Source organism: Salmo salar, chromosome ssa17 (assembly GCF_905237065.1).
Source record: "Salmo salar chromosome ssa17, Ssal_v3.1, whole genome shotgun sequence".
In the NCBI taxonomy this organism is placed as follows: domain Eukaryota; kingdom Metazoa; phylum Chordata; class Actinopteri; order Salmoniformes; family Salmonidae; genus Salmo; species Salmo salar.
The window spans coordinates 10,066,716-10,083,789 of NC_059458.1; the positions used below are offsets into that span (position 1 = coordinate 10,066,716).

At 41.4% G+C, this 17,074-nt stretch overlaps 1 protein-coding gene across 1 annotated transcript in view; it reads right to left on the minus strand.

Annotated features, from left to right (window-relative positions):
- Positions 1-7,590: 7,590 nt before the first annotated feature.
- The window catches only part of itsn1 (intersectin 1 (SH3 domain protein)), a 72,477-nt gene continuing 62,993 nt past the window's right edge, over positions 7,591-17,074 (minus strand). Inside the window, 11 exon segments of the mRNA XM_045698776.1 lie at positions 7,591-10,201; positions 10,368-10,541; positions 11,083-11,166; positions 11,767-11,849; positions 11,966-12,087; positions 12,532-12,744; positions 12,940-13,107; positions 13,688-13,786; positions 14,188-14,371; positions 14,650-14,756; positions 15,229-15,350. Coding sequence (XP_045554732.1) covers positions 10,053-10,201; positions 10,368-10,541; positions 11,083-11,166; positions 11,767-11,849; positions 11,966-12,087; positions 12,532-12,744; positions 12,940-13,107; positions 13,688-13,786; positions 14,188-14,371; positions 14,650-14,756; positions 15,229-15,350 — 1,505 coding nt within the window. The 3' untranslated portion in view covers positions 7,591-10,052.

A 17,074-nucleotide genomic window follows, 5' to 3' on the forward strand; every position in this document is an offset into this window, starting at 1 on the left:
TTAGCTCAGGTGTAACCAATCACCTTCAAAATCATACACCAAGTTAATTGGCCTTCATCTGTTAAATTGTAGTGATTAACATGATTTCAGGACTCATTCAGCAGTTCATGTGGGTTCCCTCTGCTGGGTAGTGAATTGCAAAGCAAACTCAACCATGAGCATGAAGGAGCTTTCAAAAGAACTCTGGGACAAAGTAGTGGAAAGGCGCAGATCAAGGGATGGGTATAAAAATATTTCAAAGGCCATTCATATCCCCTGGAGCACGGTCAAGACGATTATTAAGAGGTGTAAGTTGTATGGCAGCACTAAGACCCTGCTTAGATCAGTCCGTCCCCAGTGGTGTAAAGTACTTAAGTAAGAATACTTTAAAAGTACTATTTAAGTAGTTTTTGGAGTATCTGTAATTTACAATTTATATTTTTGACAACTTTTACTTCACTACGTTCCTAAAGAAAATAATGTACTTTTTACTCCATACATTTTCCCTGATACTCGAAAGTACGTGTTAAAAATGGTGCAATTCATGCACTTATGAAAGAACATCCCTGGTCATCCCTATTGCCCCTGATCTGGCGGACTCACTAAACACAAATGCTTCATTTGTAAGCGTTGGAGTGTGCCCCTGGCTATCTGTACATTTAAAAAACAAGAAAAGGGTGCTGTCTGGTTTTCTTAATATTAGGCATTTGAAATTCTTTTACTCTTGATACTTAAGTATACTTTAGCAATGATTTACTTTTGATACTGAAGTATATTTAAAACCAAATACTTTATACTTATACTCTAGTATTTTCCTTGGTGACTCAATTTTACTTGAGTTATTTTCTATTAAGGAATCTTTACTTTTACTCAAGTATGACAATTGGGTACTTTTTCCTCCAATGGCCTTTGCGCCAAACTGGATGACAGAGCAAGTAGGAGACTGATCAGAGAGACTACCAAGAGTCCATTAGCAACTTTGAAAGAGTTACACACACTTTTATAGCCAAGCCTGGTCAAAGTGTGCATGTGACAACTACAGTGCATTTGGAAAGTATTCAGACCCCTGTACTTTTCTCTCATTATGTTACGTTACAGCCTTATTCTAAAATTGATTAAATAAATGGTTTTCCTCATCAATCTACACACAATACCCCATAATGACAAAGCGAAAACAGGTTTTTAGAAATGTTTGCAAATGTACATATATATATTTTTTAAATACCTTCCCTTATTTACATAAGTGTTCAGACCCTTTGCTAAAATTGAGCTCAGGTGCATCCTGTTTCCATTACCATCATTGAGATGTTTCTACAAATTGATTGGAGTCCACTTGTGGTAAATTCAATTGATTGGACATGATATAAGGTCCCACAGTTGACAGTGCATGTCAGAGCAAAAATCAAGCCATGAGGTCGAAGGAATTGTCCGTAGAGCTCCGAGACAGGATTGTGTCGAGGCACAGATCTGGGGAAGGGTACCAAAATGTCTGCAACGTTGAAGGTCACCAAGAACACAGTGGCCTCCATTCTTAAATAGAAGAAGTTTGGAACCACCAAGACTCTTCCTAGAGCTGGCCGTCCGGCCAAACTGAGCAATCGGGGGAGAAGGGCCTTGGTCAGGGAGGAGAACAAGAACCCGATGGTACTCTGACAGAGCTCCAGAGTTCCTCTGTGGAGATGGGAGAACCTTCCAGAAGGACAACCATCTCTGCAGCACAAATCAGGCCTTTATAGTAGAGTGGCCAGATGGAAGCCACTCCTCAGTAAAAGGCACATGACAGGCCTTTTGGAGTTAGCCAAAAAGCACCTAAAGACTCTCAGACCATGAGAAACAACATTCTCTGGTCTGATGAAGCCAAGACTGAACTCTTTGGCCTGAATGCCAAGTGTCACATCTGGAGGACACCTGGCACCATCCCTACGGTGAAGCATGGTGGTGTCAGCATCATGCTGTGGAGAGGTTTTTCAGCGGCAGGGACTGGGACACTAGTCAGGATCGAGGGAAAAATGAATGGAGGAAAGTACAGAGAGATCATTGATGAAAACCTGCTCCAGAGCGCTCAGGACCTCAGACTGGGGTGAAGGTTCACCTTCACATAGGACAATGACCCTAAGCCCACAGTCAAGACAACACAGGAGTGGCTTCGGGACAAGTCTCTGAATGTCCTTGAGTGGCCCAGCCAGAGCCCGGTCTTGAACCCAATTGAACATCTCTGGAGAGACCTGAAAATAGCTGTGCAGTGACGCTCCCCTTCCAACCTGACAGAGCTTGAAAGGATCTGCAGAGAAGAATGGGAGAAACTCCCCAAATACAGGCGTACCACGCTTGCAGCGTCCTACCCAATAATACTCTAGGCTGTAATCGCTGCCAAAGATGGTTCAACAAATTACTGAGTAAAGGGTCTGAATACTTATGTAAATGTGATTTTATTATATATATATATATATTTTTTTTATAAATGTGCACATTTGTCAAAAATCTTGCTTTTGCTTTGTCATTATGGGGTATTGTGTATAGATTGATGAGGGGAGAAAACTATTTAATCAATATTAGAATAAGGCTGTAACGTAACAAAATGTGGAAAAAGTCAAGGGGTCTGAATACTTTCGAATGCACTGTATATCCCAGGATCTCCACACATCTGGCATGTAAGGTAGGGTGACAAGAAGGAAACCCACCTGGAGTCCCATTTGAGGGACACTCGGGAGACTATGTAGCCATGTGGCAAAAAGTTTTGTGGTCTGATGAAACAATAATGAAACTTTTCAGCCTAAATGCAAAGTGTTACGTTTGGCACAAACCCAACATAGCACATCACCCAAAGAACACCATCCCTACTGTGAAGCATGGTGGTGGCAGCATCATGTTTTCTCATCGTCAGGGACTTATGTGGTCGGAGGCTCCATATAGACTGGGTGTGATGCAATCGTGGAGCGTCCAGAGGCATGCGAAGGCCAAAAAGAGCTCCGTACCGCATCGCCATGCGCCTTCCAAATTTTGTAAAAATGCGGAGGGCTCTGTATAGCTCCGCTTTGACATGATTGGTTGACGGTAGGTGGGGGCGGTACATCCTGTATAAATACAAACTCACTTCCTTGATAACAGCTCTGCACTGCTCCGCAAGAAATATGAGTGCCCTGACTTCTGCTGAGGCCATATCGCTGTAAATGCTGCATGGCCAATGCAGACATTGGATTGACCATGCGCCCAGATGCACAATGCACTTCTCTCTCCAGAATCTGCAAAAGCCAACGGGGTGGGAAGAGAATAGTTGGGTCAGGTTAAGGTTTTTGTCTTGTGGTTATCTAGATCTGGCGCCGTCTTGAGGCATTTCATCAAACTGTAAACTTAAAGCATCAGACAAGCTCAATGCATATACAGTTGAAGTTAGAAGTTTACATACACCTTAGCCAAATACATTTAAACTCAGTTTCACAATTCCTGACATTTAATCCTAGTAAAAATTCCCCATCTTAGGTCAGTTAGGATGACCACTTTATTTTAAGAATGTGAAATGTCAGAATAACAGTAGAGAGAATTATTTATTTCAGCTTTTATTTCTTTCATCACATTCCCAGTGGGTCAGAAGTTTACATATACTAATTGAGTGTTTGGTAGCATTGCCTTTAAATTGTTTAACTTGTGTCAAACGTGTCGGGTGGCCTTCCACAAGCTTCCCACAATAAGTTGGGTGGATTTTGGTCCATTCCTCCTGACAGAGCTGGTGTAACTGAGTCAGGTTTGTAGGGCTTTGTGATGGCCACTCCAATACCTTGACTTTGTTGTCCTTAAGCCATTTTGCCACAACTTTGGAAGTATGCTTGTGGTCAATGTCCATTTGGAAGACCCATTTGCGACCAAGCTTTAACTTCCTGACTGATGTCTTGAGATGTTGCTTCAATATATCCACATAATCTTACTACCTCATGATGCCACCTATTTTGTGCATTGCACCAGTCCCTTCTGCAGCAAAGCACCCCCACAACATGATGCTGCCACCCCCGTGCTTCTTCGGCTTGCAATCCTCCCCCTTTTTCCTCCAAACATAACGATGGTTATTATTCTCAAACAGTTCTATTTGTGTTTCATCAGACCAAAAGTACAATCTTTGTCTCCATGTGCAGTTGCAAACCATAGTCTGGCTTTGTTATGGCGGTTTTGGAGCAGTGACTTCTTCCTTGCTGAGCGGCCTTTTTCAGTTTATGTCGATATAGGGCTCGTTTTACTGTGGATATAGTTTTGTACCTGTTTGCTTCAACATCTTCACAAGGTCCTTTGCTGTTGTTCTGGGATTGATTTGCACTTTTCGCACCAAAGTACGTTCATCTCTAGGAGACAGAACGCATCTCCTTCCTGAGCGGTATGACGGCTGCGTGGTCCCATGGTGTTTATACTTGCGTACTATTGTTTGTACAGATGAACGTGGTACCTTCATGTGTTTGGAAATTGCTCCCAAGGATGAACAAGACTTGTGGAGGTCTTGGCTGATTTCTTTTGATTTTCCCATGATGTCAAGCCAAGAGGCACTGAGTTTGAAGGTAGGTCTTGAGATACATCCACAGGTACACCTCAAATTGACTCAAATGATGTCAATTAGCCTATCAGAAGCTTCTAAAGCCATGACATCATTTTCTGTAATTTTCCAAGCTGTTTAGAGGCACAGTCAACTTAGTGTATGTAAACTTCTGACCCACTGAAATTGTGATACAGTGGATTATAAATGAAATAATCTGTCTGTAAACAATTGTTGGAAAAATTACTTGTGTCATGCACAAAGTAGATGTCCTAACCGACTTGCCAAAACTATAGTTTGTTAACCTTTCTGGGAAGGGGGTTCCGCTAGCGGAACACCTGGCCTACAGCCAATGAAATTGCAGGGCGCCAAATTCAAACAACAGAAATAATTAAAATTCCTCAAATATATAAGTATTATACACCATTTTAAAGATAAACTTCTCGTTAATCCAACCACAGTGTCCGATTTCAAAAAGGCTTTACGGTGAAAGCACACCATGCGATTATGTTAGGTCAGCGCCTAGCCACAAAAACCATACAGCCATTTTCCAACCAATGAGAGGTGTCAACAAAAGTCAGAAATAGCATTAAAATTATTCACTTACCTTTGATGATCTTCATCTGATGGCACTCCCAGGTCTCCATGTTAGACAATAAATGTTAGTTTTGTTCGATAAAGTTAATCTTTATGTCCAAATACCTCCTTTTTGTTCGCGCGTTTAGTCCAGTAATCCAAATGCACAAAGCGCGGGCACAAAATCTAGACGAAAAGTCAAAAAAGTTCCATTTGAGTTTGTAGAAACATGTCAAACGATGTTTCTAATCAATCCTTGGGGTGTTTTTATCATAAATATTCAATAATGTTTCAACCGGACAATACTGTTTTCATTAGAAAGGAGCTCACGGCCACTCGCGTGACTAAACTAAAGGCTTTCACCATCTGCTTAGAGTGCTCTTATTCGCTCCCCTTTCACAATAGAAGCCTGAAACAACGTCTAAAGACTGTTGACATCTAGTGGAAGCCTTAGGAAGTGCAATCTGACCCCACAGACACTGGATATTCGATAGGCATTCATTTGAAAACTACAAACCTCAGAATTCCCACTTCTGGGTTGGATTTTTCTCAGGTTTTCACCTGCCATATGAGTTCTGTTATACTCACAGACATTATTTTTAACAGTTTTGGAAACTTGAGTGTTTTCTATCCAAATCTACTAATTATATGCATATTCTAGCTTCTGGGCCTGAGTAACAAGCAGTTTACTCTGGGCACGCTTTTCATCCAAACTTCCCAATGCTGCCCCCTATCCCTAAAGAGACATTTGTGGAGTGGTTGAAAAACGAGTTTTAATGACTCCAACCTAAATGTATGTCAACTTCCAACTTCAAATGTAGTTCATTTTATTAAAACACATAGGGTTTGTCTATATATGGAAAATACACATTTAAAAATATGCACCAATTGATTGGTAGAAAGGACATACGACTTTTGGTGGACCAACATTTATTTTGGTCAGGGACAGGCCTACAATAGACTCACAGCTGTAATTGCTGCCAAAGGTGCTTCCACCGGGTATTAACTCAGGTGGCTGGAGACTTATCCAATTCTGATATTTCAGTTTTAAGGGGATTTTTTTTGTGTGTGTGGAAAAATATATACAGTACCAGTCATAAGTTTGGACACACCTAGTCATTCAAGGTTTTTTTTTTTATACTATTTTCTACATTGCAGAATAATAGTGAAGACATAAAAACTATGAAATAACACATGGAATCATGTAGTATGCAAAATAAGAGTTAAACAAACCAAAATATATTTTATATTTGAGATTCTTCAAAGTGGCCACCCTTTGTCTTGATGACAGCTTTGCACACTCTTGGCATTCTCTCAACCAGCTTCATGATGTAGTCACCTGGAATGTATTTCAATTAACAGGTGTGCCTTGTTAAAAGTTAATTTGTGGAATTTATTTCCTTCTTAATGCGTTTGAGCCAATCAGTTGTGTTGTGACAAATAAAAGAGTAAATAAAACATTTACTAAGCGAATTAAAGTAAAAAAAATTAAATCAAGGTACATGTTGCTTTTATATTTTTTGTTCAGTGTAGACAGCCAATATCAACAGCAATGTTGCTGCTACACGATTCTGAATTAAGTAATAATGCCCAAGAAGACAGTATTTGGAGGATATATTGGCATGGGCTTTCAAGACCAGAGACAAAGTTTCAATATTGAAACAATGTTGCAAATGTCAGAGACAGACAGTAAGGTTAATAAAAGTATCCGCTATTGAAAACTCAATTGCTAGTCTAAAATAAATGGGAGATAATGTGTAGATGGTTTTCACAATGGATATCAAGTTCATAAATTGTCTGGCTGGGCTGATGAGACAGTGGATTGGGAGTGAGATGGAACATAGTAAATAAGAATTTCAACGTCATAGCTTCAGCCGGTGGCAACTTGTGGAACTTTAACCATTTAGCTTCCAGAATTAGACCCACTCAAAGAGACTACTAGGCTAACAACTGTAGCAAGTTGGACATCAAGCCAAACAGACTTACACTGAAATATGGTGAAATACTTGGTAAATAACGGAGAACATTGCAAACAATTCTATTTGTTTTCATTACTACTTTGAATGAGCAATCACAGAATGCCATCTAAACGGAAACAAATGTGAAAACAAATTTAGTTCCACCCTATTACCTCAAAGAACAAAATTACCAAAATGTCACAGATCAAGACATTCTCAGTTTCAATGTGAAATATATGCAAGTTCTACACAAAAACAATACATATTGCGATTTCAACGTCAAACTCCACCAAATCCAGCAAAGTTCTGTTGCACCAAACATTCCTTGCATAATAAAATTGCACCCTGTTGAAACACCAGCCCCTTCAAATCATCAAGGTTACTGCTTTAACATGAGTGATACGTTGAATGTACAAACCTTTCAGGCACTGACTGAAGTGAACGCTATCCATGAGACCCATATCATGGAAAAGTAATATACGGTGGTAAATTCCAAAACATTTAAGTACATTTTGTATGAAATAAGTACTTGCAAGGTTTGTAAATTAAAGCTACAAACTCCTTGGTCCAATCAAATTTTATTTTCAACATTTAAGACAATACACTTCTCATACATTGATAACAACGCATTGTCATCAACATTCTTCTACGGTAGTTGTTGTAATATATTACTTATACTCCTTTCAAATATTTCAACATATTCACATACTGTACTTTATCAGTTAAGACTTTGCTCATTAAAAAGAATGGAGACCATCCCTGGTTTTAGAGTGAACATTAAAAGGGCACTACTGTGGGGTAACCAGGAAGGAGTAGAGGTACAGGTTGCACGCTATAGGGAAATGACTAGTCATAATCTAAGTCCTCCAACTTGAACAGAGACCCAGCACAAACCAAAGCACTCGAGAATAGTAAGTTAATGTTACACACTCGCTCACTCCTAGACATACACATGATAAGGAACACAGGCTCTGCAAAAGCTGATCTCCTTGACCACTCTCACTAACACGGCAGTGGAATTTCACTAGTATTTGTACATTATCTACATGGACACATGGCTGGTAACAACAACATACATTAAACTAACAGACAAACTATGCTAACGTTGTCAGACTTAACAGACTGAAGTCAGTCGTCTCGGCTGCCTTCGGATATCCTTGTACATCTCCTTTCCAACGCAGAGCCCAAGATAATGGGAGGGTCATCATAAAGAACGAAATAACAGATAAGACAATAGGAAAGATACAAATTGTCTCCTACCTCTGAGTAGATTGCATATTGCAGCAACCTGGAGGCTGATATTTGCCTCTTGTCCGAATTGTCTTTCTTAACGTCAATAAATATGTAATACAGTGTTGTTCAACTGAACACAAAACTCAAAAAAAAATACTTCCTGTTCTCTTGCAAAGGAAATATATTAATTTGAGACCCAAATTGAATGAACCTGAAATACCTCTTCACAAACAGTTACAGCATTGGCCGAATATGTCCATCACAACAAAGCCTGACCTCAGTCTCCAAAACAAACCACCTACAAATGGCTTTCCAACACATAAATATAGCACTCTATATTAAATGGTGCTTTTTTGCCATTCGAAAAAATGTAATTAAAAACAACTAAAATATACATACAAAACATGAAGATATGAATGCGTTGAAAATAACAGAATTTTCCAGAACAAGTACAAAAACATTCCTGACATCACCATATGATTCTTCTAACCATCGAAAAACTAATGATTTGTAGTACATTGGTACTCATCATCTTGGCCTACGCTGCAAATGTAACTAGAAATCAGCACTCATTTACACATCATTTAGAAAACAGGAAATCTGCTCTTCAATTTCCCTCAAACCGTACAACAATATATTTTAGGCTAAGCCAATTTGATAGCCAATATATTAGTGTGTACTTTCGTACAGTACTTCTGTAATGTTTCAAATACACCCAAACATTTCATCTGGCCTTTCATTTGATTTTCCAATCTAAAACACAACGCTCACACAACAGTGTAAAGATTACTGATAGCTTCATTTTCATTCTCAGCATACTGTAGTATACCAACATAACACTTCTTTAATTCCCTAACACATTTTTCCAAAGTGTCTCACCAAACCTTTGAGGGTATATCACAAAGTATCTCTCCTCCTCACATTCACTTATGTACTGTACCTGCTTTTGTACCCTGGTCTCAAACAGATGTACACAGAACCGAATAAATAACTGGAAACCTGGGTCACGTTTGAATGAAAGAAATACAAGCGAAGATGTTCCAGCTAATACAACCAGGGTTATTATTAGATAGGCTTCAGACAAGCGTCTGAAATCGTCTGACCTGCAATGACATAATAGCCGTACGTTTATAAACGTGAACACAGCGTCAAAGGTTATATGGGAGGTTACCGTCTGTTGTCACAGGGATGGCACAACAGTGGGGTCACCTGGGTGGTGTTCATTTGACCACGCTACGGAAGGCGTTTTAAAACTTTTCGCAATGTAAAATGAAAATGAACGTTTATTATTGGACAAGGGAGTCTCGCCCGGTTTTCTGTTGACTAATGAACACGCCCCAGGTGTTAATGCCACAGGGTGGGCTCTTTAAGACATACAGTGCATAAGCAATGATCATATGTGTTCAAACATTTCTCTACATACAGGATATCATGTCTCAAAGGTTCATTGCGTTATAAGACGGCCTTTGAGATTTTAGATTAGCTGTGGAATGCTTCATAATTTTGTTCAACCAAATAATAGTGGAATCATGATATCATACATACACCATAATGATCGAAATCATAAAGAGGAAAAAAATACACCATAATTAAGACCCTTCTGCAGACATTCATTCACACAGCACACACACACATTGGAGTGTGGGGCTGGGCCGTTGGGGATTGTCACTAGAGCATGGTGAGACTTCAGACAGGGGTAACTGGGGTTTGGGAGGGAGTGTACAGTATATGGGTGTTAGGCTAGGCTGGGTTAGGCTGAGCTGAGCAGGGCTGGGTTGAACTGGGATGGGCTAGGGCTCCTCGAAGAGCTGCAGGTCCAGTCGTACGACAACCTCTCCTGTGGGCACCTCGTGGAGCAGCAGCCTCTTGGTGATGGGCCCTTTGGAGCCCTGGTCCTTCTTAATGTCCGCCAGACGGATCTCTGTCCTGCCTAGGAAATCTACACACACAGACAGACAGACAGGACAGACAAGTAAAGAGGGTTCAATACAAGGTTGTCACACCATATATTGTGATAGAATATATCGCATGACAGCACACTGAATCAAAAAGGCCTCGTCAATAAAAAGCTGTTTGTGTGTGTGTGTGTGTGCCCGCAGCCTCACCGTCAGGAGAGAATTGGTCCCTCTCAAACACGGTGACACACAGCACATCCTGCTCCAGGTCCTTGATAAAGAACTGACAGTTGGAGTTCCACTTGGGGTTGAGCGTGTCCTGTAGGGTCTTGGTGATGTGGCACTGGGAACCCATCGTCACCTCGCAGTACGGGTTGCTCTTACCTGAGAAGAGATTACAACTTAGGGTTGCAAAATTCCGCTCACTTTCCCCAAATCCACTGGTTTGAAAGAAATCCCGGTTGAAGAATCCCAAGTTGGAGGATTCCCTCCATGCTTATTCCCTCCTGATTCCTAAATCCTCAAACTTGGGATTTCTGGAAAAACCTTTGTCAAGTTACCAGAATTTTACAACCCAATAACAGATTGGCACAGTTGTATAGACCAATATGGGTATTCCTCCACAAAATAGTATTTTAAATCTTCCACATACTTGTGCTCGATTTAGCTGTGGAAATGGAACCAATGGAATAGTCCCAAAAGGGCAAACGCCGCCCATCTGGCACTGCAGGCAGGCTCAAAATACTATTTGAACCCCTGCATGTCCTGTTAACACTATCATTCTTCTCCTGTGTACTGAACAGCAATCGACACATGTATTAAAGGGTGGTGTGTGTCACTCTCTCGTGTCAGAGACACACAGATCAGTGTTGAGATCAACCTCAGGTCTGGGTGTGGCGGGGGGGGGTCATCTCTAGGGACTTACCGTGGGAGCGGCAGGGCTTCAGCTCGATGCCCTCCACAATGTTTACCATCAGCCGGCCGATGCCCGTGGCCCTCTGTGAGCGAACTGCATCGAGACAGACACAAACGTAATGGTCAGACCTAAACGTAATGCTCAGAGGCAGAACTAAACCTAATGGTCAGAGACAAACACACGGCAAAGTCAGGAGACAAAGCCAGCATGAAAACACTCAGTTGTCATGAGAGATAGTTTGGTAACACTTTACATGAAGTTGCTCTAGTACCTGTGTACTAACACTGTACATACATTAAAAACTAAAACAAAATAAATCGGTGTTAGCTAGTTCCTTGCTTCTTAGTGAAATTAAGCCGTTTTTGTTAAAAGTGGAATAAGTAGTCACTATTCCTCATGTATAACACAGAAATCGCTCAACTCCACAATTCCTACACTACTATGTAGCAACATTTTCATAAAATGTTACTAGCATAAATACAAGGTTACAACGATATAAGGGGGTAACCTTCAAGTAATAATACAAAGTACTTACACAGGGCTTTTATGAAACCCAAAGATGCTTAAAAAAAAGACAGTCATATAAAGTGTTACCAACAGTGCTTTTGAGACCATGGTCCGGGAGGGTAGGTGACAAAGCTGTCCCTCCCAGACAGTGGACCTACAGAGGAGCAGAGAGACAGACTGTTATACCCAGGTAGGCCTTCTCCCTCTTCTTCTTCTCTGTCTCGATGAAGAGCTCCGAAGCTGCCTTGATCTTCTGCACCCAAGCAGTCCTGCATGAGTCATCACAACAAGGTCAAAAGAAAGCCTTGGCTATGTGTGTGTGTGTGTGTGTGTGAGAGAGAGAGAGAGTGTGTGTGTGACTGCATGCATACGTCTGTGTGTGTACCTCTCGTTGATGCTCTCTGCCCGGATGGTGTAGACCCTGTCGATGTGGGAGATGTGGAAGATGGGCTCGTCTCCCGAGGGATCTGTTGGCAGCTTCACCAACACCTCGTTCAGGAAGATGGGCTGTAGCGGGGGGTAAAGGTCACAACAAGTTCAGAGGTCACAACAAGTTCAGAACTCCTGGAGTGCATCGCAATAATATCTCGTCTCGTTCCTGAAGTGTGCACTCGTTTACTACATCCCATAAATCTAAAAGCACGGGATTGGTGCAGGTTTGGGCTAGAGGGAATTTCCACAATATTTCTTATACAGGTCATTTCCTTTCAAATCAGTGAAGAGAAGTGAACAAACGTACAGGAAGGAGAGATAATTGGGATGTAGCCCTGGTCTTGAACATGCCACACTACTGTACTTGGGGATTTGTACGGCAAATCAGACACCCATGACCCACTTAAAACCTCACACGATCCAAATTTGGGTCACGACCCACAAGTTGAGAATTGCTGCCCTATAGGGTGCCATTTGGGACGCGGTCAATGTGTAGGCTGGTGAGAGGAGAGTACTTACTGTCTTGTACATGCGGTACTGCAGGTGGGACTTGGCACTGAACACCTTGTCGCAGCCCGAGAAGCCCAGGGGCTTGACGATCTGAGTCAGGAGGAGGAAGTCGTTGAATAGGAAGCCATACAGCTCTTTGTTGCTCTTGGCCTTGTAGAGTTTGCCGCTGTGCAGGAACTTGCGCGGGCCCAGGCAGTTGGTCACAGAGTTGAACACGAGTTGCTAAAAGCAAGTCGTTAAAGAAAAAAGGCCAAGTGAGTGAGTTGGGACTGAGTCTGTGTTCACGGTGTGGAAATGTGTCAATTATGTGTGTATTTTTGTGGAAACAAGTACATGTTCCTGTGTTTTTCATTGTGTTTTATTTAACCAGGCAAGTCAGTTAAGTTTTTTTTTGTACAATGTTTGTGTGTGTATTACCTCAGACAGCCCCTCACACTGGACATGGGCCTGGATCCACTCCAGCCGGTCAGAGTTCTCCTTCTCCCTGACACCCTCGTTGACCTGGGAACACAGCTCTTCAGCCTTCTCCAGAGCCTGCTTCAGATGGCTATGGTCCGGGTGAGTCTCCGGAGTATTCTCTAGGATCTGAGCCGTATCACACATAGTCAGATAGTCAATTCCGTGTGTGTGTGTGTGTGTGTGTGTGTATCAGTTAAACGTTTTATTTATTTAACCTTTATTGTACCAGGTAGGTTTACTGAGAACACATTCTCATTTACAGCAACAACCTGGGGAATAGTTACAGGGGAGAGGAGGGAGATGAATGAGCCAATTGGAAGCTGGGGATGATTAGGTGGCCATGATGGTATTTTGGAATTTAGGACACTGGGGTTAACACCCCTAATTTTACGATAAGTGCCATTGGATCTTTAGTGACCACAGAGAGTCAGGGCATCCGTTTAACGTCCTATCAGAAAGACAGCACCCTACACAGGGCAATGTCCCCAATCACTGCCCTGGGGCATTGGGATATATATTTTAGACCTGAGGAAAGAGTGCCTCCTAATGGTCCTCCAACACCACTTCCAGCAGCATCTGGTCTAGCATCCAGGCACCGACCAGGACCAAACCCGCTTAGCTTCAGAGGCTGTGGTCAGGCTTCTCAATCACATACACTTTATTCAGATGGTGGGAAGAGTGGGTGTGAGAAAACGTGTGCACATACATTTTTGATGATGAGGGGGTAGCGCGTCACCCTTTGCATGGGTTTGAGGAGGAAGCTGGAGAGGGGCATTCCCTTACAACCTGGGTCCATGGCCAGTCTCTGTAGGGGAGAGGAAACATTATCATTATCAGATATCAGCGTAGAACCTAATAACACTTACATATGAATATATATACACAGGAATCACGTTGGATCAGTCCCAACCTAGTGCTGTGGCTCGGCTACCCTCAAATAAGAAAGTATACTGACGCTAGTATATCACAGTCTAGTCTTGTGGTGTCAGACATCACGCGAAGAAACCAAGAACGGCTGGAGTCGAGGCTATTCACAGCTAACCAAACAAGGGGCATGAACAAACTGAATGTGCATGAGACAGAGGCCAATAAAAGTTCAATACAAATTAGTCAAACATAGAGCTCTGGTCATATATATATAGGGAATAAGGTGCCATTTGAGATGGTGACACAGGCAACGCGTTCTTTACGGCCTTTCTCCATTACCTTGACAAAGTCCTTGAACTCGGGCACCTCGTCGGTCTTCTGCTGGATGAGCGTGGCCCCGTTGAGCTGGCAGCTGCAGAAGCGGATGTAGGGCTGCATGTGGGGCAGCTGGGCCGTCAGGATGTCTCCAATCATCTTCACCGGCATCCGTTCGCCCGACATCTTCTTCCTAACCCTCAGAGCCCTGGTGATGGGGGACAGGAGGAAGGGGGCAGAAGATAATGGAACAATTGGTGAGTCTGGTTATAGTTTTAACCATGTTCTGAAGCTGTACAGTGTTTGTTCACAAGAATCAATGGCAAAATATCATTACTTTGAAAGTGTACAAATGGATGTACCAATCCCAGATTGCCCCTTTAAGCCACGAGTCATGAAGACTCACAGGAAATCAGCTGCTAGCCACCATATAGCGAGTTAAACTATAGTTAAGACAACAGGACCAGAGGTGGCTGGGGGGCGTACTTGAGCAACTTGATGTTACACATGATGAGCTCCTTCCAGTTGACGAAGATCATGGCCACCTCTTTCTCTGTCAGCAGCTCCGACTCCAGCAGAGGCTTCTGAAAGACCTGGCGAGGAAACGTTGACGCAATGTTAACACAAACATTCCGGAAACGTTTGCATGTAATGCAGATAGGGCAAGAGTGTGTATGCTTGGACTGCATGTGTGATCATGTTACCATGGAGTGAAGAAAATACAAATAAATTATATTTTTATACACACACACACACATATCTGAATATGGGGCGGCAGGAAGCCTAATGGTTAGAGCGTTGGGCCAGTAACCGAAAGGTTGCTAGATTGAATCCCCGAGCTGTCGTCCTGCCCCTGAACAAGGCTAACTGCCTTGTTCAGGGGCAGAACGACAGCTCGGGGATTCAATCTAGCAACGAGGTGCCCACTGTTCCCCAATAGGCCGTCATTGTAAATAAGAAGTTGTTCATAACTGACTGGCCTTGTTAAACAAAGGTTAAAAAAATAATATAATAAATAAGCAAAAAAATAAAATGTATATAAATAAATAAATAAATAATGGCTACCTCGGTGACGAGCTGCAGGTCATTGACATAGTTCTCCTCGGTGACGATGAGCTCGTGTGTGTAGCCCTGTCTCTTCCTCTCAACGGGGCTCAGCATGTCCAGCAGGTGCAGGTCAGCGCACCCTGTGGAACAGGACAACAGCTTCGATCAGCTCTGTCACTCAAATACCAACAGCCAATCAGAACACAATCTCAATGACCCATCTCTCAAACAAACTTCCACAGAAAGCCAATGGCTGGCCCTTTGGACTTTCTGTCTTCAGAGTTCTAGGCATGTAGACCGACACCTGAACAAGTCATTGAAATAAACAATATACACTACAAAATACTTCCCTGGTCAAATAATAAAAAAATGTATTTAGAAGGTGTAGGGTAAAAGGGTCTTCCTTCAAAAGCCAGCCAAACATCATACATAAAAATAAAACAAGTTGAAAGTATAATTCTTTAGACCCTTGTAATTGACATTTTTCCAGAGTTATCTACAAAAGGAATATTTTTTTTTTATTAAAACGTCTTAAAGCAAACATGCTTTGAAAATAAATGGTGGTAGGTCTCTTGCTCAAGTAAACAAACCTTTTGATTTTTAAAATCAGTAAATAAAAAAAACACAAGTCCACCGTTGCCATTGAGCTTTTTTAATCATTATACATGTCATTTCTATATTAAAGACGGCATGACACTTTTTTTTATTAAAGCTGACTTGTTTGGATACATTTTTCAATTTGTACATTCATTTCTGATAAAATGCTTCAGGAACCAAAATGTAACGATTATAGTCAGAGTATTGTATATACCGTATGAGTAGTTCGAATTTTTTTGTGCTTCTCAAACCCGAGTCAGTAACGGAGTACAAACCTCCTTGAAACTGATGGGTCTCAAAATACACATTGGAAAGTCCAACAAACCAATCATAAAGCAGCAAACAACAATACTGTCATATAGTGGAACCAATAGGAACCAAACGGTTATATAAAAAAGGCTGCATACAGGAATTCCATCTTTGTGTTTTAGAATAACAATACAATTACAATACTGTTGTGACAAATGCAAACATTGATATGGTACCAGTACAATACTACTGTGTGTGTATATTGCTTTGTATGGATGATGCCATGCCTTTTCCTTTTGTTTGAGAAGAATAACAGTTTAAGGCCATTGGCTATATAGCCTTAGAACATGGTATTCCACTGACATGGTATTACATTGACTACAAAAAAATACCATAGTCTTAGTTTTTCTTAGGTTTCATATGTAAACGTTGTTAAAAAGCTATTATCAGGACGGGTATTCTTTTCATAGTTAGCATGTTCATATTCAGCTGAATCACAGTTCTTTTCAATAGGATTTTCTTGACAAAATAACAGCGTAAAAGGTCAAACTAAATGGACATGTTGCTTCAGATTTTTACGGACGGCAACTGCATAAACCGGTAAAAATAACTTCAGGAGGGAAGGGGGAAAAAAAATACAATACTACATAACCATATATATTTAAAACACTATGCATTATAATTGCATTCATTTATAAAAAATAGACTGTCATGGTATAGTGACTGGGGATATAGAGTTGTCCAACTTGTGTAGCAATTACACTTCAATTGACAAATCTAGGACAAAACATGTAAACAAACTCATGAATAAAAAACACCCCATCTACTCTGAATAATACATAGTTCTGAGGAGACAAGAATTGACTTGTTGAGGATAACATCTTTACTTACTTTGTGTGTTCCATTCAAATCACACAATTACAAGTCTGTGCATACTGTGTGTGTACCATCCCCTCTCCACTTGTGGCGGCTGTGCATTATTTGGTTTGCGTCGATCATAACCCCATTTCACACAATG